At 44.4% G+C, this 25,918-nt stretch overlaps 1 protein-coding gene and 1 long non-coding RNA gene across 5 annotated transcripts in view; one reads left to right on the top strand and one right to left on the bottom strand.

The window, feature by feature from the left end:
* Nucleotides 1-25,918, top strand: part of PDGFD (platelet derived growth factor D) — a 229,909-nt gene that overhangs the window by 150,602 nt on the left and 53,389 nt on the right. For 3 of the 4 annotated variants that reach the window (XM_027579123.2, XM_027579124.2, XM_027579121.2), the window contains exons 2-3: nucleotides 6,193-6,379; nucleotides 9,339-9,519. In XM_027579123.2, the coding sequence (XP_027434924.1) occupies nucleotides 6,193-6,379; nucleotides 9,339-9,519 (368 nt within the window). Of the gene's footprint in view, nucleotides 1-6,174; nucleotides 6,380-9,338; nucleotides 9,520-25,918 lie in introns of all 4 variants that reach the window. The other variant, XM_027579122.2, reaches the window with a different exon arrangement.
* LOC113914169 lies at nucleotides 18,081-23,578 on the bottom strand. The gene is made up of 3 exons (XR_003517399.2): nucleotides 23,394-23,578; nucleotides 20,209-20,428; nucleotides 18,081-18,784 (listed from the first exon to the last, which is right to left on the bottom strand). It is a non-coding gene; the product is annotated as an uncharacterized LOC113914169 (long non-coding RNA).

Here is a 25,918-nt window from a genome sequence, read left to right as displayed (position 1 = left end):
TGGAAGAGGTTCCAAGGTCACAGACAGGAAAGTGAGCCCGAGACAGGCCATGAGCTGGAGAGGCAAGATGAAAAATTGAGCTTGAGGTGCAGGGTCACAGCAAGGAGGTGAAGGAACCAGTAAGTCAGGAATAGCAAGCAGGATGATGGAGGTGGTCAGCCGGGTGGACGGTTCTCAATCTAGGCAGCAGTAGAATTATCTGGAGGGTCTATTAAAACAAACAGTGCTGGTCTCCACCCCAGCTTTTCTGCTTCAGTAGGTCTGGGATGGGGCCCAGTAATCTGCATTTCTCGTAAGTTCCCAGGTGATGTTAATGAGTCTGATTTGAGAGACACACCTGGAGAACCGCTGTTCTAGATGAATGCCAGAGTGAGTGATGGGGCCTACAGTGACTCTCCATGAGCTCCTTTGATACTGGGTTGGATGAGCTAAGTTTGTTTAAAGGGTTTGGGACAGAATAGACAAATAAAATATTTGGCTTTGTTTTTGTTTTTTGTGGTTTTTTTTCATTTTAATTGGCTTTAAAAATAAGATTAAATGCATAACTCAGAGTTTATGAGGATGTGAACTTCTTTCTGAAGTAGAATGTAAAATAAGAACTTATATTCTTGACATATAAACATACCTAGGGTATGGTGCTGAGTGAAATAAGTCCATCAGAGGAAGACAGTGTTATCATATAATCTCACTCATATGTGGAATTTAAGAAACAAAACAGAGGAGCACGGGGAAGGGAGAGAAAAATAAAACAAGATGAAATCAGAGAAGGAGACAAACCATAAGAGACTCTTAACTCTAGGAAACCAACGGAGGGCTGCTGGAGGGGAGGTGGGTGGGGGGATGGGGTCACTGGGGGATGGGCATGAAGGGGAGCAGAGATGTGATGAGCACTGGGTGTGACGTGAGACTGGTGAAGCACTGACCTCCACCTCTGAAACTAATGATACACTGTATGTTAATTAATTGAATTTAAATGTTACAAAAGGAAAAAAATTCTTTATGAAAAATGACATATTTCATAGTTTTGTAGTTTAGCAGCTAGGACAATGCTCTGAAGACGGACTACCTGGGGTCAAATCGCGGACCCACCACTAGCTTTGTGCCCTGAGGACCCAGGCTCCTTAAATTCTCTGAGCTTCCTTTGTGAAGTAGGGGATATTTCCTAATCATACAGGGTTCTGGTGAAGACTCAGTGAAGTAGCATATTTAAACTTACTGGAGTGCCTGGCACATCATAATTACTCCATAAATGTTAGCTGCTATCGGACACCAAAGTGAATGATTTCATTCGCAAGTGTGACTTTATATATAATACTTGGTAGTAATCCCAGGTTAAGCCTGATATGTTGCTGTCTGTACTGTTATTCATTATTAACTCTTCTGCTAAGAATAGCCCTGAGTCCGCACGAAGTTATAAATTATATGTAAACAGTGTGACTCAGAAGTCAAAGTGGATTACAGATAGCAAAGAATCTAAACTTGCCTCTGATGAATCACTAAACTCTACCTCTGAAACTAATAATACACTGTATGGTAATTAATTGATTTGAAGTCTAAAAAAAAAAAAGATTAAATAAATAAATAAAATAAACTTGCCTCTAACACATTTCAGACCGAGAAGGAAGAACACCTTCTATGGCATAGGGGTTAAGAGAATCAAGCCTGGGACCAGATTGCTGGCTTTTTCTTCTGACCCCACCCTTTACCAGCTCTGTGACTTTAAATAAATTATTTGACCTCTCTGTGCCTGAGATTCTTCCTCTGCAGAGTGGTAATAAGAATATCTATCTTGGCGGGTTGTTATAGAGCTCACGCGAACACACACGGTCCTGTATGGAAAGAGTTTATCCTCTAAAGGAAACATGCAAAGTGCTTGGAGTAATGCCTGGCACAAAATGTGCCCTAGCCAAGGGATTGCTGGTATTCATATTTGTGTATGTGTGTATTTTGGCAGGATTTTGATTTTTAAGGGAAAATAAATCACAAAACGTGAGAAAAAAAATTTTTTTTTTTTTTTTTTTGCCTTCAGGTTAGAGTTCGATACAGTTTTGTCTTACCTAAACTATGTAAGAAGGAAAGCCTCCCACTCCACCCCCACCAGAACTTCCTTAAAAATACAATAGGCATTTCGGGGCGCCTGGGTGGCTCAGTTCGTTGAGTGTCTGCCTTCGGCTCAGGTCATGATCCCGGGGTCCTGGGATCGAGCCCCGCATCTGCTCCCTGCTCCGCGGGGAGCGTGCTTCTCCCTCTCCCTCTGCCCCTCATTCCTGCTCTTTCTCTCTCTCTCAAATAAATACATAAAATCTATCTATCTATCTATATAAAATAGGCATTTCATGTATAACCTGAGTTAGTACTTTGAAGACAGTCTAGCCTTTAATGATGTTCTAGTGAAAAAGAAGTCCCTTTCTTGCAGAAGAACTCTGTACACCGCGTCATGGACTTGGCCACGGCCAAGTTCTGTGGTCTTTTCTCGGTGCATATTGTCCCTTGGTCTTGCTCCTGCATTGGACAGTACTGACCGCTGAGTTTTTGCACCTGCCCCTTTCCTGGGCAGTTGGTGTAGACCCGCACTGCTGTGGTCCCTGTTCCTGATTTCCCCAGGCATGTGTGCCAGAGCCCAGGTCCTGGGAGGGCTGTGTTCCCAAGGCTCCTGTTTGCCCTCCCGACCCTCGCCATACCTCTGCTGTTGTCCCAGCGCAGGTCTAGGTCCTGTCCCCAGAAGCCTGCTGAGGCTTGCCCTGGAATTCCTTCTCACCACATCGAAACTCAGCTCCCAGGGTTGCAGCATCACCACACGGCGCTCAGGCCTTGGGATCAGCCGGTGGCTGCTACCTCTGACTCAGCCCTTTGCATTCCTTTCTTTAACTGCAAGTTCTGCTTGGTTTATTCCCCTGACGCGGCCTCGCTGTTCCCCACCCTTCTAGGTCAGAACCTAGGAGATGTTCCCCCAGCAGGTGCTCTTCCCCGTTCATCTTCTTCAGCGCCCCCAAGCCTTGGCCCTTTGCAGAGCCTTCCTGTGTCCACTTCTTTCGAGTGCAGGTGCTTCTGTCTGGCTCTCAGCAGTGTCTGTCACTTACCTTTAAAGCTGCAGGTCCCCCCACCTGCCCGTGTCCCACTTGGGCCCACTTGGACTCCGCTCCGATCTGGTGTTTTGCAGATGCCTTCGCAGAATCCCATGCACCGCCTTGTATTCACCGCAGCCCTGTATCTCTCCCGGCCTCGAGCAGCCGGGGCCTTACACCCAGTGCTTCCCGTTCCTTGTGCGTGGCTTACGAACGCGTGCGAGGTGTGCGGCCGCTGTGTTTCTCAGGTCCACAGCCGCAGGGACTATTCTTGAAGCACTCTGAAATTAGAGCCAAACGTAACATAGCATCTGGAATCCCAAAAACACACAACCGCTGAATACTATCCCCAAAGGAGACCAGATGGAAAACAAGCCGCTCAGACTCCTTATTTGATAAATGAGCAATGTGAACCCCTCAGATGCATATTTTTAAATGTAATAGTTATATATTTAGATTTACGGGTACCTTCTATTCATGGCAAGTGGTTATCTAGTTGCTATTTACATTGATACAAAGTTTTATTTTACAATACATTTGCTTTTGATTAAAAATACTAATTTAGAGGGGCTCTTGGGTGGCTCAGTCAGTTAAGCATCTGACTCTTGATTTCAGCTCTTGATTTCTTGATCTCGGGGTCCTGAGGTCGAGCCCCGCCTTGGGCTCCGCTCAGCAGGGAGTCTGCTTGGGATTCTGTCTCTCCCTCTCCTCTGTCCCTCCCTCCCACCCACTTGCGCGTGCAGGCATGCTCTCTCTCTCTAAAAAAATTTAGAGAAATATTAAGCAAATAATTGTACTCAAGGAAATATGGCACCAATTGTAAAGGCAAAACTTTTACCTTTGAAAACACTGCAAAACATTGTGTTTACAGTCTGTACTTAATAAATGATTATTGATTGGCTGATTGTTCATCTCTCTCTTCCTAACAAACAGCCCTCACTCGTTTCCTATAAGGCCCCTATGACCAAATGAGCAGACAGGTAATTCTCATGGCTGCATTTTTAGCATAAGATCTAGGGAGGAGAGGAGGAAAGGGTCAGCCGGGAGACGTTGTCTGTTGGCACCCGGGAGGCCGTGCGTGGCTGAGCTCACTGGAGGTGGCCACAGCCCCAGAGCTGTCACTCATGTCCTGGTTTCCAGAGAAGAGCTCCTGCCAGCCCCCCGTGATCCTCCAGCACTCTCCCCATGCAGAATCGAACTGGGCAAGTGCAACACGTTGAACACTGAACAAGTAAAAACTATATATATATATTTTGTAATTCCTGTCCGCACAGGAACATTTGTGAAAGGGAGAGAAGCCTTTGCATGTCACTTGCTTCTTCCCTCTTCCTTCCTCTGTTATTTGGGACACTTTGCCAGCCACCCTGGGCAACCCCACCTTCCAGTGGTTTCCACCAGCAATTTAAGCCTCCCTGACCAGGCTCGCTGAATTAGAGGGCCTCAAAGTAAACTCTCTGCGGGAGAATGCAAATAGGCTGTGGTAGGAGGTCCACTAATGGCAGGGTCTGAACAGCCAAAATCTAAAATGCAAAGAGCTCTGGATATTGGGAAAGATATAACAACAGACCTACCCAGAGTGAGGTCAGAGTTCACAGGGGAAGGGCACAACGCCTTCGAGACTACACTTCAGACACCAGCTGCCGATTGGGAGGGGCTACCAGTCAACCCATACTTCTTACCAACTGGCTGTAGATTCAGGGCTTCGCATAAACCCATCGGGTTTGATAATTTGCAAGGCCGACGTAACGACTCAAGAAAGTGCTATCGTTACAATTATAGTTTTACTGTTAAGTTTGTGCAGGGTACAAATCAGGACCAGCCAGATGAAGAGACAGCTGGGATGAGGTCTGGGAGGGTCCCAAGCATGAAGCTTTCACGTCCTCAGGACGCGTCACCTCCTAGCACATCCGTGTGTACACCGACCAGAAAGTTGGCCCAAGCCTCTGGGACCAGGGTTTCTATCGGGCTTTCATTCTGCAGGTGTGACTGATAGGATCACTGACAGTACACGCCTGGACCCAGTCCCCAGTGCCCCTTTCCTCCAGGGAGATGGGGAGGTCAGGCTGATGTCAGGGCTCCAAGCTCTAACCCTGTAACCACAGGGTTGGTCTTACTCTATAGCCAGCCACCGTCCTGGAACTGTTTAGGGGCCCACGGCTCACGTTGGTTGGCTAATCACTTCATTAGTGTAAACTCAGGTGGGGTCCCCAGGGCCCACCATGAATAACAAAGACCCTTCACTCACCTGGAAAATTCTCAGGGGAGAGCGGTTCCCTGTTAGGGAACCCAGGACAAAGACCAGACAAGTTCTTTATGATACAACACACAGAAACTAGAATAAGAATCAGGCCTTTAAGGGCCTTCTGCCCTTAAAGTCATCTGCCTTCGGCTCCGGTCGTGATCCCAGGGTCCTGGGATCAAGCCCCACGTCTGGCTCCTTGCTCAGCTTGGAGTCAGCTTCTCCTCCCTCTGCCCCTCCCCCTTCTCGTGCTCTCTCTCAAACAAACGAACAAAAACAGAATCGGGCCTTTAAGTCACCAAAAACGAAGGCAAAGAAATAATGATTTTAATGATGGAGAAACCACCGGGAAATGTTTGAATTACAAATAAGTGGTCACTAAGCCCCGTGAGATTCTTTTATGTGTTTCGTTCACTTGCCCATTCATGCAACAATATTTATTGAGTCCGGCCTGTGCTTACCACTGAAGCTATGCCGTGATGCTGTCAGGGTAAAGAGAAAAAGAAAGAAAAAAATTTTTTTATTACATGGAAGGAGGAACTATTTGAAATTATTTATTTTCATATTGATCTGAATGAACCCGAGTTCCGAGATAACTGTTCATTTTCCTTGTCACAAATTATGTTAAAGGAGCTCTCCAAGTACAAAATGTTTTGCAGGTAGTGTGGGTCTGCAGCGGCTGGGGAGGTGGGGGGTCGTAGAAGGAATGTGGATGTTGCTTGTTTAACCGGGAGGCTGCCGTCTGGCCTTCTGCTGTTAGACAAAACTCAAGAGACGTGCTTTAACATGAGATGTTTTTAAACTGTTCTTTGTTTGCTTTCTTGTAATTGGAGCAACATACTAATTTCTACCAGTTGTGACTACTAACAGAGAGCAATCACCTCACAGACTTGTACCGAAGAGACGAGACCATCCAGGTGACAGGACACGGCCACGTGCAGAGCCCTCGCTTCCCCAACAGCTACCCCAGGAACCTGCTCCTGACCTGGCAGCTCCAATCGCAGGAGAAAACCAGAATACAGCTTGCCTTCGACCACCAGTTTGGCCTGGAGGAAGCCGAAAATGATATCTGTAGGTAAGTGGGGAGAATCCCTTTCAGGGGCACACTTCCCAGGTGAAGAAGAGCTGGATTTAAGGCATCACACCAGACTTCCCTGGGGGGAGGCCCCGAGGACCTACCCGAGGCGCGTCGGCCCCTCTCCTTTTCCCAAAAAGCCTTTGTGTCTGTCCGTCCTGGCGGGTGGAACACGCTGGAGTGCCCACGGCCTCTGCAGAGGGCCTGCTTAACTGGTGCCTCTCCCGGAATTGCAGGCCCACAACTGCCAGAGAAGGGGGCCCCCCGTAGGCCCCGCTCCAGCCAGGCCCCGAGCGGCCTTTGTGAGCAGGTAGACGCATCCAGTGTCCCACATCACCCACAGCCACGTCGGGGGCTCTGGTGCAAGCCTGCTCCCGGCTCCCGGAGCTCAGCCAGGCAGCCGTCCCGGGTGCATGGTCGTGATCGCCCCGCGCACGCTGGGGGAGGGTGATGGCGAGGCCCGGATCCTGGCTGCACCCTGAAACCTCAGGCCTCACAGCTGTCAGCCCCAGGCTCTGGGAGCCCCGCACACCGTCTGTTTCCGGTCCTTCCTGGGTCAGCGGTCGACAAACACTGTGCCTGAGAATCTTCTCCCTTCCAAGCGTATTTATCAGAGAAGGTCCTGGCCGTTCCTTGAATGGTCTGCGCCCAGCATCATATTCACCTAATTAGCACACACGAGGCTGGGGAGGGTTTGATTCCTCCCGGTACCTCACCGATCGCACGCACTCCTTCTCCATTGCCGACGCCCTGCCCAACAGCTAAATCCTTTCGGCAGCGTTATTTCCCTTTGGCTCAGAAAAAGAGGGTGCCTCAAATCTGGCCGTCCTTTGTTGCATGTTTATTATGCTGACAGCTTTTATTACGTGGCTGTTGTTTGCAAGAATAACAGCAGTGACGATTACTTTCTAGGACCACAGAGGGTAATGTATGCCAGAAATCAGACACAAATACAGGCAGAAGAGCCCGTTAATATTTACAAAGAGAACAAACTCAAGCAGATCTCGTGTTTCAACATTGAAAGGGAGAACTCATTTTCTGTGCTGGAAAAAGAGATGGTGGGAGACTTTTTTTTTTTTTTTTTTTTGGAGACTAGGAGGTGATGATGACCCAGACGGGAAGGCGGGTCTCTGCTGCTGAGCTGGGATTTTGATCCTGGTAGGGAGAGAGCTCTTTCAGCACCCCGGCCTTGAAAGTAGAAGATGCTAGGGTGGTTTCCTTTCGGGGCCCTTCATCAAAATCCAGTTGCTTCCCCAAATTTACGGAGGCAGGTAGAGAAGTATGATGTGGGAAACGGGAGAGGAATGCAGGAAGGAGACACATCAGAGCCTCAGACCCTCCCGGCGAATTAATGTGATGCTCTCTTGACCTCATCCAGAGTAAAAATTACACTGATGTTGTGTTTTCCAAAAAAAAAAAAAAAAAAAAAGAAAGTAACCTATAGTGTTATTAACAGTTTCAAGTATACTCATGCTTTGTGCAGTAACTATGATTTACCGCATATTGTATATAAAATAAAATGCAATTGATTTCCTACCATCTGTTCCAAAGCCTCCTTGATGTTTACACTGTAATATTTTATTGCTTGAATAATGATTCTTTGTGAGTGCTTTTCACCTTTCAAGCACCATAAAAACATTAACTAATTAATATACACCACACCCTAGAGATATCCAGCTAGTAAGTTTGTATAAACCTCTTATTTTGCTCATAAGGAAACTGAGGCAAAGGAATTAAGGGACTCGTGAGTCACTTCAATGAAAGGTAGTCATGATACGGACATTGGGTGATAAGTTGGATCGTGTGTGATGAGTTCACCCACTCCTGCGATTACCCTCCCCGATTCGATAAGAGCTCTGTGGTGGGTTCCCTTCACATTCACCTGTGATGTTTCTCACGCTGATTCCTTTTGGCAGTCGCGACAGAAAATCCCCGGTGCGTTGAGCTTGCAGCCGCTCCTCACCCTAATCCTCGTCCTCTGCATTGTGACTTTAGCATCCCGTGTCATTTGGGGAGAGGCAGAGACTGATGCCCAGAACTGAAGGTCAGGTAGTTCAGCTCACCAAGGAGACTGTCCCAAGATTTGGGGTGTCTGAAAGTAAGAGAGATGATCCCTAGAAGGTGTACACTGTCACTGAAGATGCTCCACTGTGCGACGGAAAGGTTATATGGGACACTCAGAGAGGGACTGTCCCCTGTCCTTAACCTTGGCATTCTGTGTTTCTCTGCCCAGAGTCAGAGCTGAAACTATGGTCTTCAGCATATTCACACACTGGTTTAAGCATCCCAGATATTTCCAGGAATGGTTAGGGCACATCCCTCCCCAAAGCCATAATGCTTTTTACTATGAAAACTGTCCTATTTTATGATATGATACTTCCAAAAGACAGTTTCCAAAAAGAGAAAATATTGATTTATTTTATTTTACCATGTATTTACCATACCATTTATTTTACCATGTATAATGGGATGATGTAATGTGATGCTGATTCCATATGCTGTGTAGGTACAGGTCCTTTCTTAAGGAAGCACTGAATGTGGTGAATTAATTCAAAGTGGGAATTTGTTTGAAAAACTTTATATAGTAAATATTTGGACATATAATTAGAGCTATATCTCCAAAAATAGGACAATAGATGACAATAGATTGTAGTTACTAGTTCTCCTAGGAAACCCTTACAAGCCTTATGCTCAGAAGGTGGCCCATTTTAATTACTGATGATTTGGGAATACTCGTGGCTAAATGTGCACAGGGCTCTTTCAGATTATTGAAGTTTGAATTTGAAAAACTTAATCCAAAAAACCAGGTTTCCTTTCAAAATTTCAGCGGGCTTTAATTCTCATTTTAGTTAGTAGGTCATGAGAAGTCACAAATGTTAGTTTTATTTTCTGAGTAGAAGTATGAATTTCAAAGTCTACTGTAATCAAAACACATTTATTTATGTCAAATTGAAACTAGGTATGATTTTGTGGAAGTTGAAGATGTATCTGAAACCAGTACCATAATTAGAGGGCGGTGGTGTGGACACAAGGAAGTCCCTCCAAGGATAACATCAAGAACGAACCAAATTAAAATAACATTCAAGTCTGATGACTACTTTGTGGCTAAACCTGGATTCAAGATTTATTATTCTTTTGTGGTAAGTAGCCTAAACCACCCTGCGATTAAAAGCAGACACTGGTTTTATGAGGTATGAAGATATCTTCTGTGATTAAATGCAGTGGTGTGAGGGTGAACTTCACCAATTCTCGGTGGTATGCTGTGTTCCTACCCTACAGCCAACACAGTAAAGCTTTCTTCTGTAAGGAACACCACTGTGGATCGATTAAGTCAACCCTCGGGTCCACACCTTTTTTTTTTCTTTTATTATTTTATTTTTTTAACTTTTACCATTGTTTCTTTTTTTTATGTTATGTTAGTCACCATACATTGCAACATTAGTTTCTGGTGTAGTGTTCCATGATTCACTGTTTGCGTATAACACCCAGGGCTCCACGCAGAACGGGTCCACACCTTTTGAAAGGAAGCATGGTAAATAGAGAAAGTAAAATAGTTGATAGTAAAGCAGTTTTACCTTTGATTCAGCTAAAGTAGGATAAATGTACAGCCAAAAAGAAAAAAGAAAAAAAGGCAGTTGAGAGTTGACCATCTTTGGTTCAAAAAGTTGTCTGTGTAATTCCAACCCCAGAGAAGAGTCTGAATGATTTTAGTTTAAGTTCTGATCCAAACTGGGGAAGGGTCTGTGTTATGATCATAGAGCCTCAGAGGTAGCCAGCCTCTTGAAGATCGTAAAGCCTCAGTACGGAGCCCAGAGTTGCGTACTGGCTGCTGTGCCCGTGCTTAGGTGTGATCTCGCCTCTCCTACAGCACGCCGGCCGCCATCCCCAACTCCAAGTGGCTCTGACTGGGGGAAACTGCTCAGCCTCTTATTGAGTCAAAATCGACATCGTCGTTAATTCCAGTCACACGCCGTCAGGTGTCTGCTTTACTCACGTGGTCATTAATAAGACACTAGAAAGTTCCTGCTCGTCGTCAGACGCTCCGACAGGTGTCGTGGCTACAAAGGTGGGCAGGACAGACAGGGTTCTTGAACCCCTGGAGTTTATAATCTGGTGGGGATGACCATCAGTTACAAACCCATGGGGAGTGAGAACGATGAGTAATGAGTTAAGCTCAGGGAGACACTGGGATAATTTTACCTATTTGCTGTCTTAGAAATCCATGAATCCTTCATGTTCATAGCATGATGCCTTTTGTTTTCCCACAAACACATTTTATTCCCATTCAACTTGACTCTGGCCCTTTTCAAAGTATGGATATCAAAATAGAACACAGCACTATGAATGGAGTCAATCTGTGTTTTTGCTCCCCTCTTATGTTAAATTTTGAATGGAAAAAAACCTTGCTTTTTATAGCTGATGTGGGTGGTTGTTTTTTGTTTTGTTTTTTTATTTTTACACTACAGTGAGTTATTAAACACTAAGTGAATTCTACATCAGAATAAATGAAAAAATAGCATGAGGTGACACTGATTCCAGTTTTAATCCTAAAATAATCCATCAAGCAACATTTACATTATTGCAAACACACAGTGCTGCTCAGCATTAAAATTGAAGTGTGACCCTTTGCTTTCTACATTTCTTTCTTCTAATGTGTCCGGTGGTGCATCTCTTCTCTGCTGTTCATGGACAAAGCAGGCTTGGCATGTTGGAATGATGATGGATAGGCTTAGTGAAGGACCTTTTTTTCCCTTAAAATACCAAGCACTATTCCTGCTAATGGATATACTTTTTGTAGAACTTTGGTTACGACTACATCGAATGGTTCGTAAGTCAGCTAGAAATACCCTAACTCTAATACAGTGTCTCTAAGGCAAAATAATTCCTTTTTTGGTTTTGTTTTTGGTAGAAAAGACAGTACAGGTATGGATTTAGGGAAGAATGAATTCTCCTGTTGGAGGTGTTTGGGGTTATGGTGCAGGCTCCTCACTCATTTACTAGCCAGTGGTAAGTGGCCTGTTGAACAGCCTCTGTAGTCGGCATGGAAACTGGCATCCTTCCACGCCCTTACTCATTCACCTCCACCAGGACACTCAGTTGTGGGTTTTAGGAATGACGATAATGATCACTTCTTTGCATATTTCCCTGCTGACCTCTTGGTCTGCATTCACTGAGAATAGCTCCGGGCTGCTTTTCTGCTCCTAAAAGCTTTTGGCACTAAATGTGACCACCTAGAGCCAAAGTGCTTTGGTGGCTGAATCCCCAGAGGTAGAATGAGCGTGTGTATAGACTGTAGATCTCTGTGGCTTTTGATAAAACTTCATTTGATTCTTGCTCAACAGGGATAGAAGACCACTATGGCTCAAACAGGGTATTGGGAAGATCATTTTATTTGTGTTTAAGTTGTACTTGCAGAGACTTCAAAGCAGTGTTTAGAACAGACTCTACAGAGACTGGGCTTAAAGCCTAAAGTTGGCCAACTATACGCTAATATGGAGACAGGGGGATTAAAAATGGCAAACCCTCTTTAAGTGATACCGAAATTATTTTTACAATGTTACGCTGACCCAGAAAACTTCTTCTAAGGGTTGGAGACAGCTGTTTTGTAAACCCTACCTTCAGGCATGGTAGGTTCCAAGGACGTTTGAGCCTGAGAGTAGTTCCTGAGGAGTCGGAGTTCACTGGGAAGATGGCAAGTAGCCATCTCGGTAGGTCACGACCACCTCCTTTCTCTTCTCTCCCTTTTCACATCTCTGCTTCCCATGGAACATCTTTCTTCCTCACACCTCAGTGACCCTCCGGGTGTACGGGGATGTTCTCTGGGGCTGCAAGTAATAGGTGCCCAGGACCACAGGAGCCCTGTGCACTGGAATCAAATCTACATGGTCTCGGCTCATATGTTTGGAATACCAAGTCCAGTGTACATGTTTAGTCAGTTTGTCATTCCAGCAAAGTGTGGGAGACTAACGGTTAATATCAGGATCATTTATTTTTCATTAGGAGTGGTTCATGTATTACAATTGTGTTTGATAAGCTTGGAATTCGATCTTCTACCTTTTTCTACAGCACCTGTCCCAGTCTCTTTTAGAGAAGTCTGTGTAGCCTCAGGGGACCAGTTTTCCTGTAAAGCTCCCTTTGGGATGAACAAGGTTTCCCTACTTACTAATGGTCTGATATTAAACAAGTCTCTTACCCTTTGCTTTTACATCTATAAAAGGAGGCTAATAATTGGCGTTGGTGTGTGGTTTTTAGATGGTAACACATACTTGGTGGTCAGTAAATAATGGCGTTAATGATCCTACATTTACCATCACTAATTGTGTACATATCTTTCTCTTCAGATTAATGGTATCAAAGTTCAACTGAGTAAATTTTACAGATTATGTTGGCTTTATTCAGTGATTCACTCATCACACAGTGTCCAATCTAGCAGACAGGAAGGGGCTCCGAGGAGCTGTGCAAACAGAAAGACTTTTATGGCAGAAGGGAGCAGAAACAAGGAGGTTATACTAGGCAAAAAACTGAGTTCATTACTGCAAGGTTACTTTTCCTTGGAAGATAGCAGGGGTCTATCAGGCAGATTGTATAACTAGTGTTGATCAGGAGATTCCTGACTGACTGGTTTAAGATTCCATTTCTGGGAAAGCCAACACTATAATTAAGTCTCAGTTTGGTAACCTGGAGCTTAGCATAAGTGACTCCATTTTAAGCCTGTTGTCTTATTTTCAACAATGGTAATGAACTATTCAAGGGTAGGACAACTGTATTCCTGTGAGTATTCTACACATGCCTTCTACATGGCTAGCTAGTGTATTTGTTGAGTTGACTCTATCCTGATAAAATATGATTCAATAGAACTGCCTAATTTCATTTTTTGTGATTCTCCCCAGCCTTCTTTCCTTAATTTTTACTCTACTGAGGAGAATAGGTAAACTTCAGAGGGCATAATTATTTTCAAATACTTGTTAGCAAGATGTGATTGTCTAAATAAATGAGGCTCTCCCACCTCAGATACAGTTTGTTGGGGAATGAATGGATGGCTTGTCAGGAATCTGTTTTTGAAGACCATTAAGTAGGTTATTGGAAAGGTATCCAAATACAAGGCTCCCAGTGGATGCTTTTCAGAGAAGTCAACAACCAACGGTATGAATTTCAGCTCTACGGCTCACTGCAGTTTCTTCATCCATAAAATGATGGTAATACTGCCAGACATTAAGTAGTTGCAGGCATTAGATTAGAGAACTTTTGTAAACTGCCTAGAACTTATTAATTACTTAAATATCTACTATTCTTATTATCATTGGTATTATTATTAACATATCAGGTGACAAGTGAACTCCTCGGTCCTAAACAAACAGCGCAGGTGTCAGTGAGAGGAATGCACATATATATATACACCTCTAACCATAGTCCCTTCCTCCCATCCAAGTTAGAAACATCTTATTGTACATTGTAACAAACATGAGAACTTTTGTTTGTGTGTGTGCACATATGTGTTTAATGTAAGGTACATTTTTTAAAATTCAAAAACAAAAACATAAAGTCATTCTAAAGCTATTCAGAAACTTTATTTTTTATTAACAAATTGTAGGTTATTTCATAACTTGGAATTTGCTAGTACCTCTTATAAACAATTAAAAAGCAATTTTATCAGGCCAGTTGCTTAACTATATATCTCTGTAGTTGGAATTAATTTTAAGTGGTGAAGTTAAGATTTCCATTGAGATTGAAACTCTGGATGAATTGTGGTTTTAGAAGCAGGAGAGGGGAAGGGAAAGAAGAAGAGGAAGAGAAGAAAAAGGAGGAATAAAAAAAAGGAGTTGAATAAGATAGGATTCTCAATTCCAACAACTTTTGCAGATTCTAATTTTGTTCAACTAAACCTTACCAGTTGGTTGAGCAAAAACAAACTAATGGTATGGGCAGTTCATCCTAATTCCCCGAAGCTGAATTCTCAGACAAAGCTGGAGAGTGAAGAACCCCATTCACTTTCTTTGTAAAATGTGTGGAAAGTCTTAATTTGCACAGTCAGATAAAAAAATTGTTGGATATTCTGAACATGTATTGGGACTCTGGCCACACAGTTGGACTGTGTATATAGAGCCAAGGACAGTCAAGGTCAGGGTGGTGATCTCACAGTAGCTGTCTCCATCAGTTTTTTCCTTATAAATATACCCTCCTGGAGGCTTGGGAGCTATATAGACTCTGATGCTGTTCATTAAGTGCCTACGGAGAGCTGTGCCCGGCTCAGTCCAGCTCCCTGGAGACACAGCAGTGAAAAACACACGCAGAGTCTCTGCCCTTGGGATCTTGCATGGTAGTGGAAGGTGCAGACAATAAACACGTAGGTAAATAGGGAAGTGAGTACATATTTACGAGCAAATTATTTGAAGTTCAGTAAAAGCAGGAAAGAAGGTGAGTGAGTAGTGTGATGGACAGTGATGAGGACAGGAGCCCAGTCCAGCTGGAGTGTCAAGGAAGATCCGTGGATGTGAAGTTTGCACTGAGACCTGGAAGATGGGCAGGAAACACCCATGAGAAGCCATGAGCAAAAAGAACAGCAAATCCTAAGACCCTGAAACAGGAAAGAGAAGACCTCTTTCCCTTGACAGTAATAATTCTCTTGGTGCCTTGGGATTCAGGCTGCTGGGAGGGAGGACAGCACCTAACTCCTCTCAGCCAAGATGAGAAAGGAGATTCCGTGTTTTCATCTCAGCCCATCTTATTGTGCCTCTCTCTCAAGGGTTCCAGCACTTAGACAGTCAGCTAAGTGCAGATATGAAGAAAGTCTCAACGAGACTTCAAACAAAGTGTGGGTCAGAGAGAAGACCAAGGGCACAGTCAGGGTCAAACAGGAGGGGAGCAGGGGCTCCTGGGTGGCTCAGTTGGTTAAGCATCAGACTCTTGACTTCGGCTCAGCTCATGATTTCAGGGTCATGGGATCATTGGGCTCTGCGCGCAGTGGGGAGTCTGCTTGAGAGTCTCTCCTTCTGCCTCTGTCCCTCCCCCCAACATGTGCAAGGGAGCTCACTCTCTCTCACATAAATGAATCTTAAACAAACAGGAGGGGAGCTGAGCAAGAGGGACAGATGCATGCTCTGAAAGCCCTAGGCAAGTGTCCTTGCAGTGGGCTGCCAGGTTGGGAAGCCTACTAGTGGCTTCAGCGGATGTGGGTTGAAGCGCACAGTCTTACGGACAGAGTCTCATTGTCGCACCACCTTGTAGGCGCGGGTGGATAAATGCTCTTATTTGAAATTTTACAAACGTCCCAAAATTTCACTAATTACATAGAACATTTTGAAGTGAATTCATTATTTTAATCAGATTGCTTTCCTAAAACCTGAGCACATAATGAAAACTTTAATAGAATTCACAAGAGACTGAAGAGCAAAATTTAGTAGAATCTTGGAGCAAAGGATAATTTCTCAAAAGGTATGGCGAGGTCCAGGAGCAAATTGTGGGTGAAGGGAATGAAAAGGGGAATCTGAGCTCTTGCAGGAGGTGTGGGGGTGGGGAGCAGAAGAGGGCAGGTAAATTGAAAAAAGAAAGGATTTAGGGAATAGGAGACGAAAAAGTGAGGTGGATGCAATCCCATGATAGTACCTGGCCCTGCTGAATTCTGGGCATTTTTGCTAGTCATACATTGGCCTCAGTGCATGATTCAGCAGGCTTTTTACTGAGCACCTCCTATGCGCCCTCAGCCACATCTGGACTGAGAGTACTGAAGAAAACAAAGTCCCTGCCCTCCTAGAAACTGATAACTTGGCACAGATGAGGCTAATAGCATCCAACCACTTGGGTTACCGTGATGATTGAATCCATGAAGTGTTTAATTCAGGCCCTGCCATGCTGCAAGTAATCAGTCTGCTACTGAACCATGCATTGCATGAAGACGGGTTTCAAGAAGAATAGAGAATAGAGCTGCAGCATCGTCGAGATCTAGTGCTGAGGCCAACCTTCTTATTTCACAAATGAGGCAATGGACACAGGCTATGTAACTTTACAAATGAGACAGTAAACACAGAGAGGTTATGAGTTTGCCTGTGGTCACAGAGCTCACACATAGACACTATCCATGAGATACGAAAGCTGTGGGCCCTCCAGGGAAAAGGAAATCTGTCTACAATCGTGCATAAAATCTCAGGGAACCCCCACCTCTCATCCATGATGTCCTGTGGGTCTATAGATGCAGCTCCGAGCCCCACACATGTTGTCTGTGGGCGTTATCTGACTTTGGGAATGTTTTCTTCCACGTTGACTCGTCATTTCCAACACGGTGTTTGACATAATACTTTACTGCTGTAATTCATTTTGCCCATAAACCCCATGTGCTAATGACATGAGCAGATGACTCCGCATGTGCTGAGTAAACACATTTCCAGCTTTGAGAGGGAGTTTAATGACACTTGGACAGGGCAGCATCCTGTTTATCTAGGGTGTAATTATGTGGCCATACTATGAGTAAACTTTCGTCCTTGAGACCCGGAAAGTTGTAGTGACTCTAAGTGACTGTGCCTCTTTACAGACCTATGGCTTGCTCTCTATACTGTGCTCTTTGATGCACTAATATTTTGGTAGCTGGAGAAAAAGAGAAAAATGAAGGAAAAAGCCATTCAACTATATTAGAAAAAGCTTGCATATTTAAGATATGCCTAAAACAGAGCCCTATTTCTTTCTTAAAAAGCTATGAAGCAAACCTCAGTGAAAAACACCTCTACCTAGTGTTCACTAATAAATAAATAAGAACTTACTGTGGATAATAAGAAGAAAATGATAGTCCTGTGCAGGAGAAAGGCACACGATTATAAACCACTGGGCTTCGCAGTGAAGAAATGCGTGTGGGACATTGGGCGACACACAGAAAGGAGGGGCACTTAACTTCATGCAGGCTGGGCTGGCTGGTGGAAGAGAGAAAAAGAGCTGTTTTCCCCTCTGTGCTCCCAGGTCCTCTGTCTGGGGCCCTGCAGATGAGACCGACAAAAGAACAACGAGAGAAACACAAGTGCGTGAACACGTGCATCTCATACGCACAGGGAAGCACTCCGCGATGAGTAACTCCAGAGGGGCAGTTGGAACTGGAGTTTAAATTCCATCTTGACAAAAGATCAATACATTTTCAGAGAAGTGACAAGACAAAGGAAAGGGACTTTTTGAGTTTGCAGGGTAGCAAACTGTGGGAAGGTAAATATGGGGGGGGGGGGGGGCTAATGGAACCTAAGGGCCAGTTAGGTTCGTTCTGTAGGTTTCTCTGGTGCCTCCAGGCTGGTAAGGGTCTGGAGTTGTCTCTGGTGATTCACTTCTGCCCTTTGTGGTAGAGAGGGGCGTGGGGGCCCCTTTACAAATTTATATTCTGCTTCTAGGCAGATAGGGGAGGGCAGAAGTTATGTCTCTTCTTCTCAGTTGCCCTCAGCCCAAACTACTCTTTATGCCAAAGTGACATATCTTGGGGTCACATATTCTGTTGCCCACCATTGGACTGAGACAGGGAATCACCCCAGGAAAAGGGGATTGCCTAAATAAAGGCACAAAGGTGAAAAAAAAGGGGGAGGCATTTCAGAATATCCTGATGAGTTCTCTCAAAGTGTTGGAGGTTACAGTTGCTAACCACTTAACTATACTTCCTTTATTCTAGCCGGTAGAAAAGAGAGACAAGAAGCCAAAAAAAATCACCAAAACAGCAGCTTTATTCATGGTGTTCTAAGAAATGCCAAAGCTCAAGACTCTCTTGTAAAACTAGAGAACTTGCCGGGGACCCAAAGCCAGAGGGGAGTGTGCTACTCCTGCGATGCAAATTCACACCCAGGGCTTCTTTCGAGGAGTCTGGGGTCCAGAGAAGAGACTGGGGTGCACTTACATGCCCCTCCCCCTGCGTGGAAGATGATAGGTCTGGTCCCAAGTACTCACCAACAGGCAGGACAGCCGGTGAGGCCGGCAGACTCTAAGTCCACCTGTGCGCAGCAGATGGGCCAGGAAATGGAGGGGCGCCGAGAGCCTCCCGATGGTTGGAGTCAAATGCAGGCAGCCCAAGAGAGAAATGGGGAAAGGGGATGTGGTGGAGGAAGCGTAGCAGGACAGAAGAAGTGATAAAGGGAAGGCATTTGTGACGGAGGAGGCCAAAGATGTTTGTGGATGTCTCCGTATCTGTGAACTGAGGCAGGAGCACAGACAGAAGGTTTCCCCTCCGGAAGAGCGAACAGAGAGCAGTGTGCTCCGTGAAGGGTCCAAGCCCACCGTGATTTATGCTTGTGTTTTTCGGCCATCTTTGGTAACAGTCCTGGGGAACTCAATCCCACCCAGCTCTGATCCTAAGGAGAGCTGGTTGACCTGCTCCCTCTCTCGAGATCAGCCACTTTGGGGAGTTGAAGGTCCTGAGAACTTCAGGGCAATGCCAGTCTCCTCTCCCAGCTGAACAAAGGAATTAGAAATTAATCATATAGACAGGACTCATCTCGTCTTGAAAATAACTGCCTTTAATGTCCCCTTTATCAGTGAGAATGGGACCCGTTAAGGCTGACCTCCATTCAACATGGCTTCTGTCACCTGTGAAAATATTGAGCTACAGATTCCAAGTGACTCTTTCCTTATTTTGCAATTGAAAATTGGGGTCAGGCAGGCAAAAAAAAAAAAAAAAAAAAAAAAATCAAAAAGAGATTAAAAAGGCATGGAGCCACCTCTGGAAGAGAGAGATACATGAATAAATAATCAAGTAATCATCGCTTCTTGGCTGGGTCCTGCTGATCCCTTCCTGATTAGTCTCTCCGCCTCCTGTCTCCCTTACCTTCAGTCTGTCCAGAACATAGCTGCCTGCTACAGGAGAGCTGGGGTCAAATCATTTTCCAGTGAATGACTTCCAATTTCCTGTGAACCTAATGTCCAAACGCCTCACTCCAGTACTGAGAGCCTTCCGTGTTCCGATCCCAAGCTAGCATCCTAGCCAGTTCTCTCTCCTCCCTGTGCATTCCTCATTCCAGACAAGCAGCACTATTCCCTGATGACCCAGCTACCTCAGGACTTTCCGCCTCTCATCCCTGCTATTTTATCTTATTTTCACATCTATCTATACCTGTCCTCAAAGATCCAAGCCCTCTTCGGTCAAAGCATATTCAATGTCAAAACTACTACCTGTCCTTAGCTTATTTCCCTCCACTCCCTCCTCCCAGATTGTTGGTCTTTATCAACATTACAGTTTTCCAAAGAAAAAATAATGAACACATACCCAGATACTTTGGGAAATATATAGAATAGGAATCAAGAAAAAAAAAAAAACAAAAACACCAGTAGTTGGGTGCAAATATAACCTCTGTGAATATTTTGATGTCTTCCTTTTCAGTCTTTTTTTTATTTCATAAAAATCTTTGTACACATCTCACTGTGTCTCCTTGAGGGTAGAGAGTGGCTTGTTCCAGAAGGTCTGTCACAGGGTATTGTTCTAAGTAGGTCTCAAGATGTTTAACTGAGCTGAACCAACACATATTCTTGAGCTCCTATGATGCATCTCATAGTTTGGGAGTAAAAACAATAAGAAACAATCCCCAGAAATGCACAAAGAGAAGAGGTACTAACAGCCCATTGCCTGTTTTTTTCCAGACTTAAGACCTGAGAGATTTGCAGTCATACCAACATACCAGTGGGCCTTAGCTGTTTTGGTCCAGGACTCACTGGGCATTGGAGGGGTGGCCGTGAGGATGGAAGAGTGGGGGCCATTGTTGGGGTCAGAGGTCAGGGGGATTGTGGCATGGAAGCCGATATTCTGATTGTGAAGTCTGTCTTTTCAGCCTCACGGAGCATTATAATTGCATCAGTAGCAGCCTGACCTCAGCCGTTCTTACCTCGGACTGTGTAACTGGGACATCGTAGCAGACATGGTTCGGGTCCTCTATTTCTCATGAAGAAAGTCTGCAGCCTGGAAGACTCAGGGCTTCTTACAATGGAAAAGTGGTCTTTGGGGTCCTGATATTCTGTCACTCTCAGGGTCTTTCCCAAAGCCTCCAGAGCTTTCCAGGTTTTTAAAACACTCCAGAGCCATTCCTTTGATTTTTTTGAGGCTTTCTATACAGGACAGAGGATATATGAATCAGAAACACTCAAGTTCACATCTGTGTATTATCCGTGAGACCTAGGACGCGCATTTAGACTGCCCAAGAGGCTGTTTCTTCATGTGCAAAATGGGAAGGATCCACCTGTATCGTAAAGCTGCTCGAGGATTACCTGTAGGGTGTCTGGGTTTGATGTACAGTTTGTGTACAACAGATGGACCTATCACTAGTACTGTTACTATTAAAGTATCTTTGGGGGGTTAGAATGAAGTTAAGTGGTCCAAGGTTAAGAGGTCTTGTGTCTGCACTGCTGTAACGGAATGCCATAGCCTGGATGACTTAAAAGTTATTTTTCACAGTCTTGGAGCCTAGGAAGTCCAAGTTCAAGGCAAATTTGGTGTCTGTTGAGGGCCCACTTCCTGGTTCATAGCTGGCTGTCTTTTTGCTATAACCTCACATGGCAGGAGAGGTAAGAGCTCTCTGGAGCCTCTTTGATAAGGCACTAATCACATTCGTGGCTGAATCACCTCCCAGAGGCCCCAGTACCATCACGCTGGGGATTAGGTTGCAAGATATGAATTTGGGGGACACTGCAACAGTGAGTGTACAGCATGTTAAACCAGACGAACGCTGGGGAGACCATCGGCCTGACAGTAAGGTCAGCCCTAGGAGCAGTTATGTAGTGTGATTCCAGTGCCTAGCTGGAAACCTGCATACACCCTGAGTCAGATTTGGGACAGTAAGCCAAAAACCCTTAAGGGCTCTTTTTTCATTAGGCTATCTTAGATCCACACCTTCATCCCTTTTGAACTGTTCATGAAAATATCTTGAAATATACCTTTAATATAAAAATTCTAATTTTAGTAGTATATTTGGATTTGAAAAGTTCCGGATATCACTGCTGTGACATCACCTAATTCTACAAAACACTGTGCAGATAGCCCCTAAAATATTCCGTTGGCTCAAAGATAAGCCACATCTCTGAAGCGTATAGGTGTTAAAGGCCACAAGTACTCAATGTGATCTTCTGGCATTTTTTTCCCCCTGAAATGCTAAAACTGGCTATTTTTACAAGGAGAAAAAGACCTTGAACCACCTGGTATTCTAATCTCTACAATAAATATCTCTAGAACAGACAAGAAAGAAATATGAATTTGTAATAGAAACTTATTTCATTTAGCCATGAGGATAGATAGGAAAGTTTTTTTTTTAATTATTACAAAATATTTATAAATGCAAAGTCTTAACCAAAAAACCATTTCTGAAGGAAAAACACGGTTATAAAGGCAGAGCTCTAAATTCAAATTTCAGGCCAGTGCCTAATTTTTTATTTAATTAGTTACAAAAACAACTGTAAACGATCCATTTTCTTCTGTGCCTTTTGTAAGAGCCTCCCTTGCGTAACAAAAATATATGCTATCATCAACATGAAAATAAAATGGTTATTTCAAAAGCCCAGTGGTAGGCAGAATGACAAAGATCTTGTTTTTTGTGCCCCCAGTTTCCTTTTGAAATCATCTACAACCCTGACTCCCGCTCATCTCACCTCGGCCCAAAAGGTTCTTTCCTGACAAATCAAAACCACTAGCAGATCGCTCATGTAGGCCAGGCTTAAATTACTTCTCTAATTAATTCGGTCACTCATTTATTCCACATGCATTCTTGTGGATCTCCGTCTCTAGGTCAGAGTTCAAGCTGGGTCCTGGGGATGCAAATAAGGTGGGAAACCTGCCCTCCAGACAGTCAGGTTAAGGAGACAGGCTGTGATAAGCAGTGACTGAAATGAAAAAACAAGAGGCTGTGGGAGGGGAGAACAGACAAAGTAACTTTGGAAAGAGAAGGTGGTCAGGGTATGAGTCACAGAAGGAGCAGTAGCTGACCCAAGGAGGGGGGATCCTTCAGTCCACGCCCTGAGGGAACAAAACGAGTCACTGACTGATAACAGCTTAAAGCCTTACCCATCCCAAGTTATTTGCATTTAAAAGTGATAAATCCTAAAGCTAAAAGGAAGAAAATCAACCCAAGGCATTTTAGACTAAACCCGTAGAGCATAATTTAGACAGAATGAAGCATCCCAGTTGGAAGAAAATGGCTCTTAATCAAGTGTTTGCATTAGAACCACCTAAAGTTTTTTTTTTTTTTTTTTTTTAAATATAGGTGCTCAGAACTTTCCCCGACTTACTGAATCAGAATCTCAGGGAAAGGGTGTGCAGAACTCTATTTATCAAAGCTCCTCAGCTGATCCTGATGTGCTGCCCTATTAAGAACTATTTCCTTTGATAAGAATGCTTAATCTAGAAGTCGAGCTCCAGAATCCACACTCCTCTCTGACGATGCCATCCCTAAGTTCGCATTTGCTGCTCATTTCACCACTTTCATAGCAATGAGTTCACCAGAGCTATTCTACAACACTTATGTTGTGTGTGGGCGTTTCTTGTCATCACGGGACCAGGAACACTTCAAAGACAATGGCAAGCCTTCATTAAATTGTGTCTGTTTTCCTGCACCACTTATCGGAGGGGCATGTGTTAGTGAATGTTCCTAAATGAATTAATGTTCAGTAAGTTCCTGGAACACACTATGAACACCTACTATGTGCCCAGCACATAGTAGGGTGAAATGAGATAAGATAAGGGAAAGCACTTAATAAAATGTAAATGCACCACCTCGTTTTGAGATATTGTAACCAACTGTGGAGCGTGCTTCTTAATTCCATTAAGTAGCTCAATAGGCTTTAGCGTTCTATCATTGAATTCTACACTTCACATCAATGTCAATATATTTCAGCCCCATAAAAAGAGACCTCTTGATTTATTAGTTTTCTTAATTCCACACTACCTTCAAATCAAACATTATGCTAGTTCATATTAGTTAATTTTTAATTTTCTTAGTTAATTTTCTGGGTGGAGGCCTTAGGAAAGGGGCCACTTTAAAAGACAGATACGTTCATGAGAAAGAAAACAAAGCAGCTCCCTTACCTTATAAACACCGTCCCCATTCCTGGCCCATTTTCTTCTGTCAGTAAACCAGATTTCATTTTGAAGACACCATGGCTCTGACCTTCAGTTAAGAGAACATTTCTTCTGTTTTGCTATTTAAAAAATTTTTGTTGTGACAGAGAAAATAGATTTAACAGTGCCTGTTTGTTTGCTCAGGTGTTAGCAACGAGAATGAGACATCTTATGACAATGTTTTGGGAAGGCGCCTGCAGCAGCCCCATCCCCCCACCATCTCCTGCGCTGTGGAGTGCTGGGAGCTTGTTGTTGTTTATATATAGTATCGGCCTTCTTTTCCCCTGTTCTCATGATCTTCTAACCTCTGCTTTAATTTCTGTAAACCTGCTTCTTGACACGTTGCAGGTTTGAACGGCTCCGTCCTCATCTTATTTAGACTCAGCAATCACACGTTTAAAGGAAAACAGAAATCTCTATACAGAATATATCCCATTACCCTCAAATACATAATAAGTGATACTTGGTCCTCCCAGCCCTGCCCTGATTTTCTAGGTGGAGGAGGACTCTGCCACTAAGCTTCATTTCTAGATATGGTATATTTGAATGAAAAATATCAAAATGCAGCAAAGTAATACACATGCTTTCTGATGCATCTCTGTATACTCGGATACTCTCACTGCCACGAGGGCTTTGAGGGGGCTGATGTGACAAGTCATCCTGCAGAACCTGCTGCGTGCTTGGTACGTTGGAGGGTTCCAGGGGCCTGGTCCAGCTTTTGAAGAGAAATTAAAACAACACCTAACAGTACCATCAGTGAGGACGGAACAGAGGTTATGAAGGAAGTGCCGAATAGTGCTGTGCGGTGACTTCAGGGCTGGACGGCACTTCCTCCCTTGCTGGAGGTGGTGGTACCTCAGGAGGAGGGAGCACCTCTCACAGAACTCTCGGGCCCCACCATTTTGAGTCCCCATGCTATCCTGGCGAGGGTTGGGCAGCAGAAGAAAACACTGGGAATGAGTACAGGCATTGTCTTTTCTCTTTGTACTTGGAAAAATGCAACTCCCTTTTTAACTCCCTAACTCCTTAATCTCTTTCTGTGTGAGCCCCCCCCCTTTTTTTCCTTTTTTTCTATCACTCTGCCTAAGGCTACCATAATCTCTTCCCTGGGTGACACCCAAGAATCTCTTTCCTTCCTTGTTTCTCTGCCTGTAGGATTGTCACTGAACCCCTCCTTTCTTCCCCACATCAGCCTAAGAGATCTTTCTGAGTCTCAAATCCAAATAAATATGCCACTCCTCTTCTTTAAACCTTTCAGTGGCTGCCCTTTATCTGCGACAACCTCCAAACACTAACAGAACAACCGACCTTTTCTGTCCCTTACTGTTAAGGCTGGCTGATCTCTCCCTGGGTCTCCAGCCACACTGTGTAGTGGAGATGGCCAAGAACAGTTGTGGTGTGTTCACAGCCTCTGCAAGTTAATGAGGCTTCTTTTGCTCAGAGAAGGCTCTGGAATTTGAATGCGGACTCTGCTGCTGCTCAGATTTTGGGGCTCTCAGTGAGACTTCCAGCCCCCCAAGCCTGAGCCCTCTCATTGAGGTCACACAGTGAGTGCCAGAGTCCCTGTCGACACCACAGATAGAATGCGCCGGTGCAGAGGATGGCACATGGCGGGCGTGCAGGATTATCGCCTACTTCGGATCTTCCAAAACTCCTTTCCAAGAGCCACCCCTTCAGTTGCGCCTCTTCTCCCTCCCCCGTGGGAAGTGACCCCTCCCTCCTGCGTACACAAGACTTCCGTTCTGTATTCTTCCAGTGAGTCTTCCAAGACTGTATTGTTCCAATGAGCGACACTTGTTTACATGTTAGTCTAACCCTAAAATTTCACAAAGGCCAGGGTCCTGTTTTATTGATTGCTGTATGCCTTGGCAAAGCTCCGTGCACGTTGTTGACACTCACGGTGTATATTCCAGTGAATGAATTGTTATTGCCAGACTTTTGTGACAATTTCTTTCGACATTGGCCAGTTCATTGAAGCTACACAGACAAAAACTGGAAGCAAACTTTCAAATTCTCCATGTGGCTTCCCCATGTCCTGTGCAGTCCATGAAATAAATGAAGTATGCCCACATTTTTACTGCTAGATAGCGGACTTCTCACTCTAAGTCTGTGTGTCTTAAACTGTTTAAATATTTGCACCATCTCATTTCACCTGCTGTCATTGGTTCAGAGAATCAGATGTGAACCTATCACTAGGCCATTCTTAGAAAGGGGGTCTAGGGTGCCTCTCTCTGGGGAGGCTGTACATTAGCCTACTGATACCTCTTGTTGAGTTTTCACAAAACTGAGCTTCACAGTCTTATTCCCTAAGGCCATTCGGTCTGGATATTGAGGCTCATGTTTTTGATCACCAGTCGCAGCCCATCTTCTCACAGCGGCCTTCTCCACAGAACCCTGGAGATGTCAAGGAGGAAGAACCAAAAGATGAGTTTATCAGGCCCTGGAGATGTCAAGGAGGAAGAACCAAAAGATGAGTTTGTCAGGTTATCCAG

The sequence above is a fragment of the Zalophus californianus genome, chromosome 11 (genome assembly GCF_009762305.2).
Source record: "Zalophus californianus isolate mZalCal1 chromosome 11, mZalCal1.pri.v2, whole genome shotgun sequence".
Lineage (NCBI taxonomy): Eukaryota > Metazoa > Chordata > Mammalia > Carnivora > Otariidae > Zalophus > Zalophus californianus.
This window is presented reverse-complemented; position numbering and strand designations above follow the sequence as displayed.